Source organism: Petaurus breviceps, unplaced genomic scaffold (assembly GCF_028583685.1).
Source record: "Petaurus breviceps papuanus isolate PSGF00001 unplaced genomic scaffold, PetGlider_PUasm1.0 189, whole genome shotgun sequence".
Lineage (NCBI taxonomy): Eukaryota > Metazoa > Chordata > Mammalia > Diprotodontia > Petauridae > Petaurus > Petaurus breviceps.
Window position 1 is genome coordinate 8,950,934 of NW_027185809.1, and position 22,815 is coordinate 8,973,748.

General features: G+C 38.2%; 1 protein-coding gene across 2 annotated transcripts in view; it reads left to right on the forward strand.

The window, feature by feature from the left end:
- The window catches only part of SLC25A48 (solute carrier family 25 member 48), a 121,500-nt gene that overhangs the window by 40,750 nt on the left and 57,935 nt on the right, over window positions 1-22,815 (forward strand). For both annotated transcript variants that reach the window (XM_069091881.1, XM_069091880.1), the window contains exons 5-6: window positions 5,116-5,373; window positions 10,018-10,151. In XM_069091881.1, coding sequence (XP_068947982.1) covers window positions 5,116-5,373; window positions 10,018-10,151 — 392 coding nt within the window. The remainder of the gene's footprint in view (window positions 1-5,115; window positions 5,374-10,017; window positions 10,152-22,815) is intronic.

A 22,815-nucleotide genomic window follows, 5' to 3' on the forward strand; every position in this document is an offset into this window, starting at 1 on the left:
CTATCTATCTATCTATCTATCTATCTATCTATCTATCTATCTATCTAATCTCCCTATCATCACTAAAACTTGGTGAAATGGTAGCCATGACTATTCAAAAGGAACAGACTTGGTATCCAGGAGGCCTAGCAGTATTGTAATTAAGAAGATATATTCAGGTGAGGAAACTCAAGAAGCTGAAAGTTTGGAAACAGCTGGTATTGTTGTTCCATTCAGATCTCCAAAAGAAGGAGAACCATTGTGGGGACTTGATGAATCTCCACAGGAGAGGAAGAGGCATATGAGTTGGTAGAAAAAAATTGTGGAATAAAAGATGAAAGAACCTTAAAAATGGAAGGTGCCTCAGAGAAAACTGGGTTCTGTGTATCTACAACACACCCAGCAAGTGGTTATCCAGACTTTACATGACAAAACTCTACTGAGGGGTAACTCAGCACTTCCCATGGCAGTTCATTATATTTTTGTTGTGCTGTTGTTTAGTCGTTTTTAGTCATGTCTGAATCTTCATGACCCCTTTTTGGGGTTTTCTTGGTATAGATAATAGAGTGGTTTGCCATTTCATTCTCCAGCTTATTTTACAAATGAAGAGCTGAGGCAAACAGGGTTGAGTGTCTTGCTCAGGGTCACAAAGCTGGTAAGTATCTGAGGCAGGATTTGAGCTCGGGTCTCCCTGGCTGCAGGCCTGGTACTCTATTCACTGTACCTCCTAGATACCCTCATTATGGTTATTAGATAGTACTAATTCTTAGGAAACTTTTCCTATATCAAATCTCCATTACCTCCTTCTCAAATTCCACCCATTGTTTTGTCCTTTGAGGCTAAACGCATTGTCTCTTCCCTATGATAATCCTTCCAATGACCTGAACACCTGCGATACCTTTCTTCCCCCTTCAATTCCTCAATTAATCCTTTTTTTTTTTTGCTTTTTGGAGGGCAGTTTGGGGTTAAGTGACTTGCCCAAGGTCACATGGCTAGTTTTGTGTTAAGTGTCTGAGGTCAGATTTGAACTCAGGTCCTCCTGACTCCAGGGCCTATTCACTGCGCCACCTAGCCACCCCCAATTAATCTTTTTATAATATTGTCTCCAGTCTCTTTACCATCCTCTTCTTCCTCTTCTACATGGACCCCCTTTGTCAGTGTGCTTCCTAAAAGGCCGTGCCTGGAATTGATTACAATCCTTCATATTTAGTTTGGCCTACTAAGTGCATAGTGGGACTAACAAAACTCACTCTGGACACTACTTCTTTCAATAAAAGTTATATTTGAATGCACACACATAAATGTGTGCACATGTTCATACACTAAACACACATGTGTATACACAAAAATTATGTGTATTTTATATACATTTATATGTATGTATATGTATATATTACATGTTACTTTGTCATACTATTTGTCTATTCCCCCTCCCAGAATTTTCCTTTTTACCCCGACAAGCTTAAATGTGGTTAGCCATAGAGTATGTATGTATTGAATGCTTGGAAGTTTATCAGTTAGTGTATAGAATTGGGGTGTACTTTGAGTAGAGAGTGGCTGAGGGGTGATCCAAGAAGCATAGGTTTTTGTGGAACCTACCAAGAGAAGGTGTGGAGAAGCAGATTCATGTATGGGAGAGAGAGACAGACCAAGAGACAGAGACAGAGACTGCATGTAATAATCAGTGGCAGGTAATACAGCAATCAAGAAAAGACCATATGGAAGATTCTTGGTCCTAATGCAAACGTTATTCATCAAACCAGGCTAATGGGGGAGTGATGGGAACCACATTTGATCTCACACCTCGTGTCTGAATAAAGTGCTTTCTCAGCTCTTCTGGGTCTATTTTGGGAAAGAAAACATTCAAGACTCATGCCTTTGACTTACTTGTAGGTATTAGTGGTCCTTCTTCCCTTACCTCTGCTGGTTCCCATTCTTCTCCACATCATTTTTGTCATTTACTTCACATGCAGGAAGAGGTCACTGGAGACATTGTTTAACACATATCAATATTTTGGGCAGCAGCTTTTCCCTATGGCAATTAAACTCCTTTGAAAGTAATGAATGCCTGAGTAACTCTGGGCAATAAAAGTTAATTGTGTGCATTATTTATTATCCTTGAGTGACTAGAAAGAATTTCCTTATGACTCATAAAAGGAGAGAACAAACCGAATTCATGTTGGACAGTTGCTAGTTTCTTGGGCTAGCAAATGTTTTTCCATCCACTTCAACATCATAACAAGACATTTAAGGAAGAGCATTTTGATTCAATCAGCAGCCATGGGAATCTATAACATGCTAATGGCTGATAGCTGAGAACCTTGACTTCTGAGTCATATTAGTATTACCTTGAGATGAGCATGGCATAGGTGAGGCTTATATTTTAGGTAAAGAAATCGGCTTCATGTGATAAAGTAAGCTCATCTAGAGGAAGTTTGGGGGAGGTGAAAGGAAATGTTGTTGGACAAATCAGTGTGGCACCAACCTTTGTTCCTCGTAACTTCAAAAAGGAGGTTCTGGGGGCATCTGTAACACTTTGCCATGTCTTTGATGAAGTCCAGTGAGGCACTGGGGAAAGAGAGATGAATTGGACTCCACCTGTTGTCCAGCCTCCTTCATTATGGGGGAATGCTGAGTACAGGTGTTTATCCTTTGCTAGCTTCAAAAAAATATGAGCAAAAGTTACAGAATGTGTTTGTTTAGGCATACATACCAGGTCAATGAAAAAAACCCCTCCTGCTGCAGCTTATTTACTGTGACAGGTAAAAGTACAGTTTGAGTCCATGGTCAGAATTCCAGTTGAGACTAAGTCATATTCCATTTCACCCATGTAAATATTGTGGGGTTTGAGGGATTTTGAGTTCAATTGACTGTGAAAAGACAGAGCACAGGCCATGAAAATATTTTATTGACATTATCTGTTTTTTATGTATCATTTTAGTTTGACAGTATGGCCCTTCCCCCAGCCATTCCTTAACATAAAAAAAGAAAGAAAAAGAAAAAAAAGAAAAATAATCCACCAGTTTAGCAAAGCTAAACAAACACCACATGTAACATTATATGCAATATTCTTCATTCAGGGTTCCCACCTCTGAAAAGAAGGGAGGGAATTGCTTTCTTATCTCTTCTTCGGTTGGCCATTATAATTTTACATCATTTTGTTGTTTCCTTCTGCACTGTTTTCGTCATTGTGTATGCTGTTTTGGTTCTGATTACCTCCCTTCACATCAATTGATATGAGAACACTTTATCCTTCTCTGTGTTCATCATATCTACAATTTCTTAAATTATTATATTCATGTACCACAGTCATTTAGTCATTTCCCAATCATTGGGTATCTTTGTTTCTAATATTTGTTCATGAACCATATAATTTATATATTTATAAACTTTATACTCGACTAACATTTATGAAGTTTGGCTGCCCCTAAAACTGAGTATTAAGAATGAGACGAGATGGCAAGAATGGCTTATGTTAGAATAAAAGGAGAAAATGACAATGTTTAATGACAGACTTTATCATCTCCACAAGGGCTCATACACTTCTAGTCCAAGGAATGCCTTTCATGGGAAAGTAGGCTCCATTTGGGGTTATTGGCAGCCTAATGTAAAAGAAGAGAAGAAAAGTGAGAGTAAAAGGAAAACGCCTATGGAGGACTAGAAGATAAGGGGTGAGGAGCCAGAGAGGGAGGAAGGAAGGAATTCTATAGTCTTTCATTCATTCATTCATTCATGCATGCATGGGGTATCTATTGTGTATACAACCACAAGCTAGGGAATGGTGAAGAGTGTAGGTACAGCTATTACAGATTCTTTTGCCACTCCACACAATGACAAAACAATAAGTTAAAAAGATTTTTTTCACTGAATAAAATGACACAGCCTCAGCCTTTCCTTTTCACTGACTGAAAATGAATTGCTGAGCACAGAAACAAAGGCCAAACCCAGGAGGATGTTTAACTCTCAGTGTTTGTTGTACCTGGACCCTACCCTGCTCCCCACCCCCCATATGCTTTTAGAATTCAGTGTTCTTTTCCTCCTCAAATTACCTTGTGTTTGTTTAACTGTGTGCCTGTCATGTCCCTCCCTTTGGTTTCGTTTTTGTTTTTCTATGCCCAGTATCTAGGACAAGGCCTTGGACATAGTAAATGCCTAATAATGTTTGTTGAATTGAATTTGGAGGTTGAACTCTAATTGGAAAAGTTAACATGAGGTTATGTCTACTGAAGACTTTGCTTTCTGGACCAGCCAAAATCATTTAGTGAATCTCTGAAACCATTTCTAGTTCATTGATCAGGTGTCAGAGCAATCCTCTGTTACCACCTAAGTGTCAAAGGAGGCTAAAGCCTTTAAACTAAGCCTCTACTGAGCTTCATCCCTCAAGTTTCTTTGTGGAAGTACAAAGAACATTTAATTTATTTAAAATTTTTTCCTTAAATAAATTGTACACAAGCAGAGGGGAACTCAATTTCCTAATGATTTCTTTCAGGGCAGTAGATTATATTCACATTCATTCTTCATTGTCCTATATTAAATCTTGCCTTCTGACAAAAGTAGTTAAACAAAAACATCCAAATACAGGATCTATGTCTGGCAGTATATATAATATTCTGTTTTGTGGGTGTTCACCTTTTTTGCTGTGAGTCAGGAATAATTGTTTTTCGCTATCAGTTCCCCAGACATTCAATTGTTTTTTTAGTTACTCAAGGTTTTCTTTCCTTTAGGACCTTGTTATAGTTTGTCCTAGAACATATCTTTAGCAACATTTTCTTCGAAAGTGGTGTTGATTGAGAAGGATGCAATCTGTTTGTTCAAAAAATGGTTGTAAGGGTTTGACATTCCTCTACATGTCTAAAGTCTCACCTCTTTGAAGATTTTCCTGGCATGGGTTGGTGTGAGGGATGCCAGAATCAGTGTTTGGCCGCAGCAACAAAAGCCACAGCTGTATTATCCAGTACAAAGGTACACTAAATAAACAATCACAATTAGGTCTCTAGTGAGGTAATAGCCAAGATTCAGAGAGTAGTGTTGAAATCAGGTGGGCAAATAGGAGTGAGTAACACAAAGCAAGTATGGGTGGCCATGACAAAGATGGTCATTTCGTTAACTGCAGTCCTCTCTCTTCTCTATATGCAGAAGACCTCCATTCCAAGCCCAGACCAAAGGACCTTTGGAACCGACCAATGTACCAGGGGCCTATTCACTGCATGACGTCAATTGTCCAGAAGGAGGGTTTATTGGGACTCTACCGGGGGGCCAATGCCATGCTGCTAAGGGATGTCCCAGGCTATTGCCTCTACTTCATCCCTTATGCAATTATTAACGAATGGATCACTCCTGATAACAATACAACCTGCAGTCCCTATTCAGTGTGTTTGGCAGGGGGCATTGCAGGTATGGATAATCCCCTTTCTTTAACTCATCTTAGGAAAGAGATGGAATAATAGGGGAATTGTACACCAAACCTTGGCTTTAACTTTCATATCCTCTAACAGGGGAGTGAAGAATCATTGGGTTACAGACTCATAGTGGGAAGGGACTTCAGAAATATCTAGTCCGATACTAAGCAGGAATCCTGAGCAACAGTTCTTTTATAGAAACCCTAAAAAAGTCATCCAGCCTCTGCTTGAAGTGCTCCGCTCATGGAAAATTCCCTCCCTGCAAAGGCAGTCCATTCTACTTTTGTACACTATTACTTTCACCAATTCCTTCTAGTTCTATCGTCCTGGTCAAGCAGAACAGGTGTAAAGGTCCCTTAACTTTTGACTGCTAGAATCAGGAAATATGGGCATGTGCACATGACAGAGAGAGCATGGAGTGCCCAGCAGGAAAAATTTGGTTGAGCAGTTTAGCCATCCATGCCCCTCATTCCTATATTGGGCCAAGGAACTGTAGAATCAAAGATAGAAGAAATTCAGAAGTTGGGAGGAGATCTTTGATTTGGGGATAATGGAAAGCGTGCTGAACTTCAAGAGCTGGGGTTGATTTGTGACTGCTGCCAACTGTGTGACATTTGACAAGTCACTTCGTACCTTCTGGGACTAAATTTCCTTATCTGTCAGATAAAAGCATTTGAACTAGGTAATCTCTATGTTCTCTTCCAACTATAATATATTCTTATGCTCTAAAATTGCTTTTATGTTCACATTCTGTAAAACCCAATCCCTCCTCCCTCTCTTCCACCAGAGCCTCTGGAACTATGGCAGCTAGAATACCTTTACTCTGGGATTCACAAACCTCTGTTTCCTTATCTTTTCCTAACTCTCTTCCATACCATGTACATCTGGCTCCATACCTTTTCCTATGTCTGATTAGGATTTAAATAGGGCTATGGATTCAAGTGAATCTGTTTTTGTGATCCATTTTATTTATATCATAAAGTGTCAGCTGGAAGATCTCAGAGAGACTAGTATAAACTATTTGTTCCGTAGATGAGAAAACCTAGGCCTAGAAGGTAGAGACACCTAGTTCAAGGTCACAAGTGAATTCAGTCTCTATTGCACTGCCTTCCATAAGGGACGCTAAGTTGATGCTAAGGGATGCTAAATTTAGAATGAATCTAGGTTGGGAAACAGATACTGTCTAATATACCTTCTTTTCCAATATGGAACTATTTAATCATACCCAACAGGCCGTTAATGGCCTAGAGGAGAGACAGTGTGGTGGAGTAGACAGGTAACAAGTTAGGTTCAAATCTTGCTGCCAAAATTTGACAATAGGCAAGTCATTTGATTTCTCTGAGCCTCAGTTTCTTTTTCTGGAAAAGGGTCTAATAATGCCTCTAGTACCATCCTAGCAAGGTTCTAAGACTCAAAGGAGACAAAGTATTTTAAGTGCCTTGTTGGCCTCCAAAGTTCTAAATAAACCTATTGTCATTATTGTAAGAAAGCTATAGATGGGAAGATGGATAAGAAACAGAGAAGGGAGGTAAGTGAATTCCTATACTGTGCTATCACTTTAGGTCATTCTAAGGATGTACTAGCTTTACTCTGTCTCTTTCTCTGTCCCTGTCTCTCTGTCTGTCTCTCTGTCCCTCTGTATCCCTCTGTTTCTCTCTGTCTCTGTCTCTGTCTCTCCCTGTCTCTGTCTCTCTCTCTCTCTCTTTTGGCAACCAGACCTGTGACATCATTGGTAAAGGAACTTCCAGTGAGGAAGTTCCCTCTCTTCTCATGCAGAGCCCCCATATATCATATAGCAGCTTGTGGTCAGGAAAGTCCTGAGATAGGTCTACAATTATTTTGGTCAGCATGTAGAGTTGAAAGAGCCCTGTACCCACAGTCAGGAGACTTTGATTTGAGTTCTGGCTCTTACATCTGGATCTGTGACAATGATCAAGTAACCCAATCTCAGCAAAATTATTTCCTCATCTGCAAAATGAGGAATTACCTATTTACCTATTTATTACCTAATTATATTATTATTGCCTAATATAATTTTATATATAATGTTATATATATGTATGTTATATATAATATTACCTAATATAATATTATTATATTACCTAATGACCTAACCATAGGGGACAGTTGTGAGGAAAACTCTCCATATCAGCCATTAGTTTTATAATTGAGGGAACCAGTAAAGCAACAGTTGCAAAATTTGAACTTTGGCATCGATTCTTTTTTTCCCTCCCTGTCCATGAATCTAACAGTTTCTATGTTTGCACAGAAACTTGGGGGCGGGTTTTTAAAAGAAGCATTATATTTGCTGAATGGAAAAGTTTATCCCTTTGGTCTGTGACCAGGCTGTAAGTCAGCATGGAAGTAATAATTACTGAGCAATTGCTTTTTTTTAAAGATTAGATACCTATGTCTGGGGGAAGCAGAGGCCTATAAGAGCAGTCTATGACTTTATTGGGCTGGTCCTTTTAGCACTTCAGGAAAGTAATTCTAATCAGACCTAGTTAATCAGGATGAAATGATAAAGCCTTTGGTGGTAATTTCTATCTCAAATCTACCAGTTAACTAGGGATGGCTTGACAAAAGCAGAAGGCATCATAGGATGTTTCCTTTGTGGACCTTAAAAAAATATTAAAATACTCTCTCTCTCTCTCTCTCTCTCTCTCTCTCTCTCTCTCTCTCTCTCCTCCCCCCTCTCTCTGCCTCCCCCCTCCCTCTCTCACTCTCTCTTTCTCCCACTCTTCCTCCTCTCCCACCTTATGTTCTAATCCCAGTTTAGATCCAAATCACTCCCTTTTTCTGGTCTCTGTCAAGTGAGCCTTAAAGGTCCATTCCACCCGCAATATTCTGTGATCCAACAAATTTTATTGACACTATGATAAAAAGCATTATGATGTTCATTGAAGCAACTGAAATTATAGGGTGATATAGAGATATAAGGATATGTTCCAACTCAGCAGTTCTCAAATATTTGGTCTCAGGATTCCTTTATATTCTTAAGAATTATTGAAGATCCCCCCAATTTTTTGTTTATGTGAGCTATATCCATTGATATTTACCATATTAGAAATTAAAACATACATTTAAAACTATCAAAATAAACCCATTATATTAACCAAAATCACACATCTCTATAAAAAAATAACTATTCTCCAAAACAAACAGTAAAAAAAATGGTACTGTTTTACAAATTTTTGCAGATCTCTTAAATGCCTGGCTTAATAGAAGGCAGTTGGGTTCTCACATCTGCTTTACATCTTTTTGAATCTGTTGCTTTGATTGAAGTATATGAAGAAAATTGGGCTTTATATATGTACATAGTTGGAAAAGGCTGATAATATTTTAATATTATTATGAAAATAATTTTGATTTTGTGAATCTCCTGAAAAGGTTTTGGGATCCCCATGAGTCTTTAGACTACCAGGGGTGGGGAACCATTACTCTAACCCTTCAACCATAGAGAAATTACCTACTTCAATACTTAAAAGAATGGTGAAAAGTACCTCTCTAGATTAAAAGTGTATAGTGGTTCATTGTGACAATCCTGATGGGTAATAGCTCTTGCCACAGTCAAGTTAGCCACCCTTGAGTTAAACCTATAGTTAAACCTTTATTTGTGTTTGTGTTGCATATATATTTATATGTATGTGTTTGCACATATGTATATGTATGTATACACATACCCCTATACAACATATATACATGCACATTTTTATGCACATATGTTATGCTGCATATATATAGCTATATTTATGCGCAGGTAGGTTTGTATTCATGTATGTACAGATAAATATATAATGAGACAGCTGTTTTATTTAATTTATAGAATGACTGATATTAGAGTCTCTAAGGCCATCTAATCCAATTCCCACGTTGTACAGATGAGGAAACTGAAGCTTATGCAATTTAAATGACTTGTCCAGGGTCATATAGGTAGTAAGAATCAGAAATGGATTTGAACTTAGGTCCTTTGACCCTAAAATTCATGTTTTCCACTCAGAGGTGTGTTGGAGCCAGCTCTTACCTGCTTGTGAAAGCCAACTGTTAAATTTACAGTGTCAAAAGTATTTACCCTTCATAAATTGACCCCAATTTTACACTTCTCTGGCATGGTTGTGATTATAGTCAAGACAGAGTATGGAAGAGAAGTGAAGAAGCTGCTAGAATTTATGGAAAACAGTACATTGTATATAAACATATGTGTATATACACATAAACATACGTGTATATGCACATGTATGCATTTGTTGATATATATATATATATATATATATATTTATACCCATCTATTTTGGAATGTTTTGTTACCAGCACACACCCCTTTCCCGTAGGCTTGCCAGTAGGTTTCTTAGAATTGCTAGCACCACATCCATAACTCCATAGCATGTTAGGGTGTCCATAACACTTTTTTCACCAAAGCAGTATTTCAAAGATCTCTGATTTAATCTGCATGGGTTTCATTGATGCATATCACAAACCCTTCCCTGCCAGGCAAGTGGGCTCATGAACCACTCAAGCCAAAAATTGATCTTCAGCTTCTCCAACTGAATCCCATATGTGATGAAGTTACTGACTTTGCAGCGGGCTCTAACATCCCAACTCTCTCTGTGTCTGTGTGTGTATGTTTGTCTTTTTGTAGGAGCAATTTCATGGGGAACTGCCACTCCCATGGATGTCGTAAAAAGTAGACTCCAAGCAGATGGGGTCTATTGCAATAAATACAAGGGTGTCATGGATTGTATCTCCCAGAGTTGCCAGAAGGAAGGATATAAAGTAAGCAATACTGAAGTAGTAAGGCTTTGTGGGGTACTTGACTTTTTTTTTAAATATCTTTGTCCAATTATTAAGACAGAGGGACTATGGGAGATATTACAATGTCAGGGAGTTAGGAATCTAATATGTATTTCAGGACAAGTTTTCTGTGTGACCTAAGGCAAATCATTCAACCTCTCTGTATGCTGGATTTGGAGTAAGACAACTTGAGTTTATATCCTAGATCTGTAACTGACCTCAGGTAACTGAACCCAAGCAAAGAACTTGGAGCTTGTTTCCTCTTGTAAAAAGTGAAGGAGTTGTACTAAATGATCTCTGAGGTTCCTTTTAATTCCAAATCTTTGCTGTGATTGGGGTTTTTTTTTTGTTTGTTTTTTGCTTTTCAGAGGGTAATTGGGATTAAGTGACTTGCCCAAGGTCACACGGCTAGTTTGTTTTTTTGTGTGTTAAGTGTCTGAGGCCAGATCCGAATCCAGGTCCTCCTGACTCCAGGGCTGGTGCTCTATTCACTGCGCCACCTAGCTGCCCCTGATTTTTTTTTTAATTGGAGAGGGAAGGAAGAGGACTGAACTTGTAATGTGTTCAGGGAACTCCAAATATGAAATCTTCTCTCATGATGCAGATGGACACAACTTATATATAATTGCCTGGGGGCACTGAAAAGTTAAGCAGCTTGCCTAGAGTGGCATAGCTGGTATGAATCAAACGCAGAACTTGAACTCAGATTTTCCTGATTTCAAGACTGACCTCTCCATTATACCATGCTACTTCTCAACCCTAATAATTGACAAATATGATCAGTGAAGATTTATTGAAAGCCCATTCTACAGACACAAATGACATTATACATGTAAAAGTGCTTTAACATTTTTGAAGTGCTATGTCCATGTTGACTATTGTTTTCACAGAACAAAAGATGGGTGAAACAGATCATTGGATTTAGAGTGGAGGGGACCTGAGAGATCATGAGTACCTACCCCCTCATTTTACAGATGAGGAAACTGGCATCCAGAGAGATGGTTGGAGCAAGCATTAAATAGCAAAGCCATGAATCAGACACCAGTTCTTTTACTCCTAATTCAGTGCTTCTTCCATTCCATTCAAAAATACTTATTAATGACTTATAGGATGTAGACCTCTACTATGGCTATGGGAAGGAGTGGCATAGGCCCTGACCAGATCCTATAGCTTCTTCCCTCACTCTCCATCCCATGCCTGGGTGTCTCTCAGCACTAAGGAGGAGGTTGTCATCCCTTCTCACCCCTCCTCTACCATGGCCTGCTCATACTGACAGGGAACTAAGAGTTGGGGGGTTCTGAGCTCACCGCATTGGGGTGCTTTGCCTTTCCACTCATCCTCATTGCCATCCCCTGAGACTTGCCCCAGGTTTGAACCAGCCTGGGTCCCACCTAGACCCAGTTCCAGTGAATGGCATATGTGTCCGTGTACATCTATTTGTTTATGCCCGTATACCCAGGTCTGTCTATCTCTGTGTGGGTCACATGGGTATCTGCATCTGTGTGGACATGTGTTTGTCTCTGTGTGATACCTACTCAATGTCTATTTTGGAATGTACAAAGGGTGGTTGGTAATGTGGGCCTAGAGCTCAGGAGAGAGACTAGGACTGGATATGTGGATCTGGGAATGATCTCTATAGAGTAGACAATTGAACTAATTTAAGCTGAAACCCAGAACCCAAAGACAGTGTGAAATAGGAGAAAGAACACTGAATTTGGGGTCAGAGGACATTAGTTCAAATATTGCCTCAGTTACTTAGATGATCTCGGGTAAGTCACTTACTTCCCTGGGCCTTAGCTATAAAATAAAAATATTACAACTGCATTGGCTCTGAAGTCCCTTACAGTTTGAACTCTGCAATGCCAAGTCCTTCTTACTCAGCTCATTCAACTTCTATATTGCTTGGTTTGTTAGGAAATAATTCTTTATTTTGGATCAAAATCTGTGTCTTTACCACTTCCACCCATCGATTCTAGTTCTATCCTCTGGGCCAATAAAAGACAAGTTGAATCCCTTTTCTGCTCTTTGTACATTGAAGGCTCTGACTGTGTCCTCCCAAGTCTTCTGTGTGATGACTCTGAGCAAGTCTCCCCATTTTAGGCTTCAGTTTTCTCATCTGTAAGCTGGTGCTACTAATACTGACCATTATCACATAGTTGATGTGGGAAAAACTCTTATAAACCTCAAAGTACAATAAACATTTGGGTCATTGTTCTTCAGGGTAGCTGGCACCTTACAAGTAGCAAACTGTTCATTGAAGTTAGTATCCAAGGTATAGATATCTCATGCTTTGGTTCCTGAGGCAGGTCTTTTGACTTATCCACACACTCTTGGAATATATTTGATATAAGTGTAAGGATAAGTGTAGGAACTGTGCAAAGCCCCATTGGTCCTCTGGGTCTCGTGAAACTGTAGCTGTTGTTCATTTCTACTTTCATGAATCACAGAATTTCAAGAGGAGAGAAACTACACGTTTCATTAGCCCAAGAAAGACTACATACATATTCTTTCCCTCCTTTTAAAGACACAAAATCTCCTTTTTCATCAAGGAATTTAATTTGGGTCCAATATTCAATGATATAGTTGAACTAACCTCCATTTTAGAAGATCACTTTGGGCAATTTTATTTTGAAATTTTCATAGAATACATTGGGAGTAGTTTTGGATGGTCTCAAGCCCTGTGGGGAATCTGTCTGGCCTTCATGTGAATTTCATTTGTCCTATGAGGCAACTACCAATGAGCAGATGCATCCCTATCAGGGCAAAAATTGTCCAGAACCGAGAACATAAAACACAACTTTAAGTTTTTAATGGAAATTTCCTAGAAGGCCACCAGATGGTGATATCAGTCTAGGAAGTCTTTTTTCTTCCATGTCTGTCTCACCTCGAACTTACTTTTGCACTCTCCAAGTTCTCTGTGTGTGTCTGTGTGTATATATTTGTATCTGTGCATATCTCCTGTGGCTTTATGCCCTTCTCTGTCTTATCTATTTCTCTCTTTCTGTTTTTTCTTGCTTTTGTTTTAGTCTTTCCTGCCTCTGTCATTCTATGTTTGACTCTTTGTTTTTCTTTCTCTCTCTCTTCTCTCCATATTTATTGAGCACCTAGCTAGAAGCATTTCCATGTTAAATAAAAAATTGCTTCTCCTTCAGTCTTCCAACACTTGAGAAAATTTCTTGGAACTTATATTCTACCCCTTGTCATTCTATTTTCTGTGAATCTAGAAGTCTAGTTTAAGAGACAGTTCTTAGCATCCTTTTCATTCTTCAGATATGAATATGAGTGGATGAGTAGCACATGAATAGGCTATAAACTTTTCTGAGTGGGGGATTTGTAACTTTCCATGTGCCTGGGATGGTGTGGAGTGGTGTGGAGCATGCTGCCAGTGCCCTAGCTTAACCCAAAGGGAGGCTTGTGGCTTTTAGCTGGGCTCAATAGGACAGAAACTTTGCTCTCTAAGAGCAGAGATCAGTACAAGCAACCAGGTGAGAGCTCAGTGGATGGAATTTTCCCTTCCAAGCTTGTCTCAGCTCCTTACATACCACTTATTATATAATCTGTAATCCTGTGGAATTTTTAGAAAGGTTAAGAGTTGGCTTCTCAAAACACTGTTAAAGTGCTGGTGACTTATTTTTTACTCACCCCTATATAAAACACCTCAGTGCCTAGGCACTGAATGTTTAATACTAGCAGTGAAATTTTTATAAATTTTAAAACCAGGGATTTATAACATGGGGTCTATGAACTTATTTATTCAAAATATTTTGATAAACATATTTCTTTATAATTATCTTCCTTTGAAATATGTATTTTATTTTATGTATTTAAAAACATCATTCTTAAAAGGCATCCGCAGGTTTCACCAGACTGACAAAGGGGTCCATGATAGAAAAAAGATTAAGAACTCCTGCTCTATATCACCTCATACCATAGGACCAGAAGCAGGTACTGATTTTTTTTTAATTTCATGAACTGAGAAAAAAAAAAACAGTTAACTGTTGTCAGTGCAGTGGACTTGTAGTGATAGACCTGAATTCATATCCTACCTGAGAAATTTATTCAATTGTGACCCTGGTCAAAACACTTAAACTTTTCCAGATTCAGTTTTATTGTCTACAAAACTGGAGATAACAGTAGTAGTTACCTAATAGGGTTGTTGTAAGAGTCAAATGAGATAAGAGGCTTAAAGTCCCTTTCAAATGTTCATTTTCTATGTAAAGTCTAGCTAACATAATTTCTATTATTCAAAGATAATTCATCCCAAAATGTACAATAATCTTACTATCCTCCTCAGTCAAACATGGAGATTGCTTTGTGACGATGGTAGCATTCGTAGATGAAAATTACTGACCTAAAACTGAGATACAGGCCCTGACTTGCCATGTGTAGAAGGGCTTTAGAGGTTTAAGGGTCTCAAAGGGCACTGAACACAGCCCATAACTTGGCAGAAATTATCTCATAACCCTCAGCAGTGGTAATACAGCATATATTTGATAGACTCCAGAAATGGAGAACCTGTGTCCCATAAGGCTGTCTTTAAGAATGATCAAAGTTTTATGTTTGCTCAAAGCTCATTCCTATGCAGTATAAGTCTAATTCCTTTTTTTTTAAGTGACGTTTATCTTTTCAATCAGCAAGCATTTGTTTATTCTCTCTTCTACTTCTCACACTCTTCACCCCAACCACTGTTAAGAAGTAAGGAAAGCTGTGTGACTTTGGGCAAGTTACTTAATCCCAATTGCCTTCCAAAAAGCAAAAAAGAAAGAAAGAAAGAAAGAAAGAAAGAAAGAAAGAAAGAAAGAAAGAAAGAAGGAAGGAAAGAAGGAAGGAAGGAAGGAAAGAAAGAAAGAAAGAAAGAAAGAAAGAAAGAAAGAAAGAAAGAAAGAAAGAAAGAAAGCAAAATGTACAAACTATGCACAGCTAAGTAAAACGGGTTCTTACATGAGCCATTTCCAAAAATATATGTCTCCTTGTGCTTGTTGAGTACATTGTCTCCCTGCCAAACAATGAATAACATACATTGTTGGTCCTCTGAAATCATAGTTAGTCACTACATTAATCAAAATTCTTAAATCCTTCAAAATTGTTCATTTTAATAATGTTGTTGTTCATTCATTGTTCTCTTGGTTCTACTCTACTGCATCAGTTCACATGTTTTCTCAGGTTTTTCTGAAACCATCCCTTTCATCATTTATTATGACACAATAGCATTCCTACTATATCCCTTTTCACATGAAATATTTTCTTTTTTTAAATTTTTTGGTCTTTATAAATTTGTTTGTTTACTTTTAGTTTACAAGATTCAATTCCACAATTCCTTGAGTTTCAAATTTTCTCTCCCTCTCTCCCCCCACCGCATACAATCAAGTATAGGATCTGCAAATGCTTTCACATTACACATTAGTCAGGTTATCAGGATGAATTGTATCAGGTGGAATGAAGAATGGGAAAGAGGAAACATAACCAAACAAGAAAAAGGAAAAGATCAGGTATTTTGCTTCAATCTGGATTCAGACTCAGTTCTTTCTAGTTCTTTCTCTGGATGTAGACATCTCTGTCCATCATGAGTCTTTTGGGATTGACATATAACACTGCAATGGTGAGAAGAGTACAGCTATCAAAGTTGTTAATCACACATACGTTGTATCTGTAATTGTGTACAGATTTCTCCAGGCTCCACTCTTCTCACTCAGCATCAGTTCATATATATATATATACATACACATACATACATACATACACACACACACATATAGCCTCTCCAGGTGAATATGAATTCCATCTGTTCCTCATTTCTTATAGCATGATAGTATTCCATTACATGCATATACAACAACTTGTTCAGCCATTCCCCAATTGATGGGCACCCCCTTAATTTCCAGTTCTTTGCTACCACAAAAAGAGCTGCTATACATATTTTTGTACATATGGGTCTTCCTCCCACTTCTATGATCTCTTTGGGATACAACCCTAAAAGTGGTATTACTGGGTATTACTGGCTATGAAATAATTTATAGCCCTTTGGGTATAATTTCAGATTCCTTTCCAGAAAGGTTGGATCAGTTCACAACTCCACCAGCAATGCATTAGTGTTCTAATTTGCCCACATCCTCTCCAGCATTTGTCATTTTCCTGTTTTGTCATCTTAGCCAATCTGACTGGTGAAATGTGGTACCTCAGAGTTGTTTTGATTTGCAATACTCTAATCAATAGTGATTTAGAGCATTTCTTCATGTGCTTATAGATATCTTTAACTTCTTCCTCTGAAAACTGCCTACTCATATTCTTTGACCATTTATGAATTGGTGAATGACTTGTACTCTTATAGATTTGACTCAATTCTCTGTATATTTTAGAAATGAGTCCTTTATCAGAGATATAGGTTGTAGAAATTCTTTCCCAATTTCCCACTTCCCTCTTAATCTTGGTTACATTGGCTTTGTTTGTACAGAAGCTTTTCAATTTAATGTAATCAAAATTATCCATTTTGCACTTTATAATGTTCTCTAATTCTTGTTTAGTCATAAAGTCTACCCCTCTCCACAAATTTGACAGGTAAACTATTCCTTGCTTTCCAAGGTTGCTTAGAGTATCAATCTTTATACCTACATCATGCACCAATTTACATTGATTTTGGTACATGGTGTTAGATAATGGTCTATGCCCAGTTTCTGCCATACTATATTCCAGTTTTCCTAACAGTTTTTGTCAAATAGTGAGTTCTTATATCCAAAATTGGGGCCTTTGGGTTTATCAAGCAATAGATTACTATAGTCATTGACTGCTGAGTCTTGTGTGCCCAATCTATTCCATTGATCCACTACTCTATTTCTCAGCCAGTACAAAGTAGTTTTGATGGCTGCTGCTTTATAATACAGATTAAAATCTGGTATAGCTAGTCCACCTTCCCTAGCATTTCTTTTCATTAATTCCCTTGATATTCTGGACCGTTTATTCTTCCAAATGAATTTTGTTACTATTTTTTCTACCTCTAAAAAGTAGTTTTTTGGTAAATTGATTGATATGGCACTAAATATATAATTTAATTTAGGTAAAATTGTCATTTTTATTATATTAGCTGGACCCAGCCACGAGCAATTGATATTTTTCCAATCAGTTAGATTTGACTTTGTTTTTGTGAAAAGTGTTTTGTAGTTGTGATCTTATAGGTCCTGGGTTTGTATTGGCAGGTAGATTCCCAAATATTTTATAATGTCCACAGTAACTTTAAATGGGATTTCTCTTTCTTTCTCTTGCAGTTGAATTTCATTAGAAATATACAGGATTACCAAGGATTTATGTGGTTATTTTTTTATATCCTGCAACTTTGCCAAATTTATTTATTGTCTCAGGTAGTTTTTCACTTGATTCTCTAAGTATATCATCGTATCATTTGCAAAGAGTGATAACTTGGTCTCTTCTTTTCCTTATTTGATTCCTTTGATTTGTTTTTCTTCTCCAAATGCTAATGCTAACATTTCTAGTACCAGATTGAATAAGAGGGGTAATAGTGGACACCCTTGTTCCACCCCTGATCTTATTGCAAATGCTTCTAGCTTATCCCCATTATGTATAATACTTGCTGATAGTTTTAAATAGATGCCACATATTATTTTAAGGAAGGCTCCATTTATTCCTATACTTTCTAGTGTTTTAATAAGAATGGATGTTGTATTTTGTCAAAAGCCTTTTCTGCATCTATTGAGATAATCATGTGATTTCTGCTAGTTTTATTGTTAATATGATCAATTATACTGATGGTTTTCCTAATATCAAAACATTCTTGTATTCCTGGAATAAATCCTACCTGATCAAAGTGTATTATTCTCGTGATAAGTTGCTGTAGTCTCCTAGCTAATATTTTATTTTAAAATTTTGCATCTATATTCATGAGGGAGATTGGTCTATAATTTTCTTTCTCCGTTTTACCTCTTCCTGATTTAGGTATCAGTACCATATCTGGGTCATAAACAGAATTTGGTAGGACTCCTTCTTCAGTAATTTTCCCAAATAGTTTGTAGAGTATTGGAATCAATTGTTCTTTAAATGTTTGATAGAATTCAGTAGTAAATCCATCTGGCCCTGGAGATGTTTTCCTAAGGAGTTCATGATGGCTTGTTTGATTTCTTTTTCTGAGATGGGGTTATTAAATAATTTACTTCCTTTTCAGTTATTCTGTGCAACTTCTATTTTTGTAAATATTCATCCATTTCACTAAGATTGTCAAATTTATGTGCATATAATTGGGAAAATAATTCCTAATTATTGTTTTGATTTCCTCTTCATTGGAGGTAGGTTCACCCTTTTCATTTTTGATACTCATAATTTGGTTTTCTTCTTTATTTTTTTATCATATTGACTAAGGGTCTATCAATTTTTTTCATAGAACCAGCTGTTAGTTTTATTAATCAATTCAATCATTTTCTTAATTTCAATTTTATTAATCTCTTCTTTGGTTTTCAGTATTTCTAATTTAGTATTTAATTGGGGAATTTCAATTTGTTCTTTTTCTAGGTTTTTCAATTGCATGCCCAATTCATTGACCTCCCTTTTCTCTAATTTATTCATGTATGTACTCAGGGATATAAAATTTCTCCTAAGAATTACCTTTGCAGGGGCGGCCAGGTGGCTCAGCGAGTAAGAGCATGGGCTCCAGTGTTGGGATGACCTGGAGATCCAATCTCGGGCTCAGACATTCAGCACCACACCCAGAAATAACTGGCTGTGTAACCTTAAACAAGTTACTTAATCCCAATTGCTTAAAAAAAAAAACAACAACAACAAGAATTACCTTTGCTGCATCCCACAAATTTTGGGATGTTGTCTCATTATTGTCATTTTCTTGAATGAATTTACTGATTGTTTCTATAATTTCTTGTTTGATCCACTCATTCTTTAGGATTAAATTGTTTAATTTCCAATTAATTTTTAGTCTGTCTTTCCATGGCCCTTTATTGCATATGATTTTTATTGCATCATGATCTGAGAAGGATGCATTTAATATTTCTGCCTTTCTGCACTGAATTGTGAGGTTTTCATGCCCTAGTATATGGTTGGTTTTTGAGTATGTGCCAGGAACCGCTGAGAAGAAAGTATATTCCTTTTTATCCCCATTCAGTTTTCTCCAGAGATCTATCATATCTAGCTTCTCTAAAATTCTATTCGCCTCCTTACCTTTTTTTCTTATTTATTTTGAGGTTCGATTTATCAAGTTCAGAGAGGGGGTGATTAAGGTCCCCCACTGGTACCATTTTGCTATCTATTTCTTCTTCTAATTCCCTTAACTTCTCTTCTAGGAATCTGGATGCTATACAACTTGGTGCATATATATGTTAAGTAATGATATTGCTTCATTCTTGATGGTGCCTTTTAATAGGATATAGTTTCCTTCCTTATTGCTTTTAATTAGATCTATTTTTGCTTTTGCTTTATCTGAGATAATGATTGGTACCACTGCTTTTTTCAGCTAAGGCATAATATATTCTACGCCAGCTTTTTATCTTTACTACCCTGTGGGTATCCCTTTGTTTCAAATGTGTTTCTTGTAGACAGCATATTGTAGGATTATGGTTTTTAATCCATTCTGCTATCCTCTTCTGTTTTATTGGAGAGTTCATCCCATTCACATTCATAGTAATAATGACTATCTGTCTCTTTCCCTCCATCCTATTCCCTCCCCTGCTTATGTTTTCTTTCTTCCTTCTCCCTTCCCCTCTTTAGGGGTTTTCCTTTTGACCACCACATCCCTCAGTGTTCCCTACCTTTGACCCCCCACCTTCTTTACCTACCCTCTCCCCTTAACTACTATTTTCCTCCCTTCTTTTTTTTTTTTTTGCCTTTCAGAGGGCGATTGGGGTTAAGTAACTTGCCCAAGGTCACATGGCTAGTTTTTTTGTGTGTGTTTGTTAAGTGTCTGAGGCCAGAACCAAACTTGGGTCCTCCTGACTCTGGGGCTGGCACTTTACTCACTGCACCACCTAGTCACCCCTTTTTCCCTTCCTTCTAATTCCCCCCTTTTTATCCCTCTTACCCTCCTACTGCCTATGAGACACAATAGATTTTTATACTTATCAGAGTATGTTATTCTCCCTTTGACCCCAAACCAATGAGAGTAAATTTTAGACAGTGCTCCTCTCCCATCCTCCTTTCCCTCTATTTAATGAATTTTTGTGTCTTTTCACATTAGAATCTTAAACTTAACTGATTATGTTGATCCCTCTTTGAACCAGAACCAGTTAGAACAATGTTCAAATGATGTTCCTCTCCCTTTCCTTCCCCTCTACTATAGTGTGTTTTTATGGGTCTTCGTATGGCACAATTTACCTTTTTCTGTCTCATCCTTTCCTTTTATCCCATTACAGTCCCTTTGACCTCCTTAATAAGGTTTTTTTTTTTATCATCAGATTATCATCATTTATACCCACACCCTCTATCTATGTATAACCCTTTTAAAGGTCATGATAATCATATAAATTACAATATTGACAGTTATCAGCTTCTCATATAGGGATGTAAACATATTGCTCTTATTGCATTCTAAGTTATGTGCATGTATGCATGAGTGTGCACGTGTGCATGAGTGTATGTGTGAGTGTGTGTTTTCCTTGTGTACCTTTTTATGTCTTTCTCGACTCTTGTAATTAGAGATCAGATTTTCCATTGAGCTCTGGCTTTTTCATCTTCAGACTCCTTGTTGCCTCATTTATACCCTTTCTCAGTGATTCCTAAGCCTGAGGCTATTTCTGTTATTTCAGGATTTTACTCTGGGTGGGACTTTTATCTCTGGGTTTTCTAGGTCAGCGAGGGGGAATTGGAGCAGCCAGAGTTTACTTTGCCATCCTGGCCCCTGGAAAATCATGCAGGTGATTTTTAAACTTCCAGGTTGTGGGCTGATAGTCCCAGGAGAAGCTCTTGTCTCTGCTGTTGGCCCTGAGCTTTCTCTTACCCAGCTCCAATCGATCCTCCCATCCCATGGTGAGATGCTGGTGAGATGGCTGTGAATTGCCCTTGGGGTGGGTGAGTTTGCTGGCTGGGGCTCCTTCTCTCTCTGTTGTAGTCTGCTCTCTAGTCCAAGCTGCTGCAGCCCCCATGTGCTCCGCACTCCCCCTGCCCAGACCCATGTGGGCACTTTCCTGAGCTGGATTCTGCCATGCTCTGTCTCCCAGTGGATTCTGACACTCCAAAATCCATTCAGATTCACTTTTTAAAGTTTAGTGACAGGATTCACAGAGGAGCTTAGAAAAGTTACTGCTTCCATTCTGCCATCTTGGCTCTACCTCCACATGAAATATTTTCAACTATTTGAAGGAGTATTAATGAAAAAGGAATTAATATGAATGTAATGGATTACTAATTACTTCTCCATTCCTTCCCAGGTCTTTGAAGACAGCATTGAACCCCCACTCTCTTTTCTCTTCAGGCTAAATAGTTTTTTCAATTTAGACACACAACTAGAGTGGGTCAGCTGGGGCTTTGTCCTAGGGTACCGACATCTAGAAGAAGGCCATCCTTGCCATGCTTTTGAGTCTTCTGCTGGAATACCCTGGAGAGTCCCACCTCTTGCTTATGACTGTTTTTCTGACAACACATTTCCCCTGCCTCAATCTGTTCCTCTGAGGAGGATCCCTGCCTCTTTTACATCTGAGACAGTGCTCTGGCAAATTCTCAGGTTTAATTTCTCTGTCTTCTCCTAGAATTCTTCCCCTCAATCATTTCCTCCCAACTATTATCCCAATAAGTACACACAGATCAGTCAATACTTGTAATTAGCACTGTTTATAAGGACAAAATAAATATTTAAAACAAAGGGAGGCAAGCCAGATTTTCCTGTGCCGAGAGGGAGTTACCTGCAGAGAAAGGGGTCTGTGCTCCAGTGCATGTGGTTTTAGCAACACAGTATTTTTCCTAATACTTGTCAGCCTTGGTTGACCCAAATAAGATGTTCTCAGAGTCTCAGAAATCCTCCTTGTGGTAGCTACTTCTGTCTGTGTTCCCGCCTTTCTAACTTCCTGGGGTTTCTCTCAGTCTCTCTCTCTCCAGCTGTGTGTCCAGGTAGGGGCTGGGCACATGCACAAGTCCTGCTCTTGCCCTAACTCAAGCTACACTAGGTCTCTTCTTGTTCTACTCTTACCTTGGCTGTGGCCAGTCTTTTCTTTAAGAAACAAGTGTCTCACCAAGAACTCCATGTGGCTAACAGTGAATCAGGAAGAATTTTTATTAATTTTCTTTCTAAATAAAGTAAAAAAATAATTTTATTAATAAATTTGATTAATGATCTTCCAAGTTCCAAGCAGACCCACAAGTAGGCGCACCTGTTTAAGACAAATACACAGCTTTTTAGTCCCTGTTCTCAATTAGAATTTCCCTCCCCAGTTCCCCATTGGCTGGGTATCGCAAGGTTTATAGCCTGTCTGAAATGCCTAAACCTGGTTACATTTCACGCTCCCCATATTTAGGCTCCCCTTTCCCCTTACTTTCTTGTAACCTCCTTTGGTCATAGTTCCCTATAGCATAAGCAGACATGTTGGATGGCAAAACCAGTTTCATTCAGTTTTAACCAGGCTAGTCCCAGTCTAAGGGGAGGCCTCCCTATTGTTGTTAGGGGGAAGGAGGGAATGCCACATAAGCCCTGTTGAGTACTATGCAG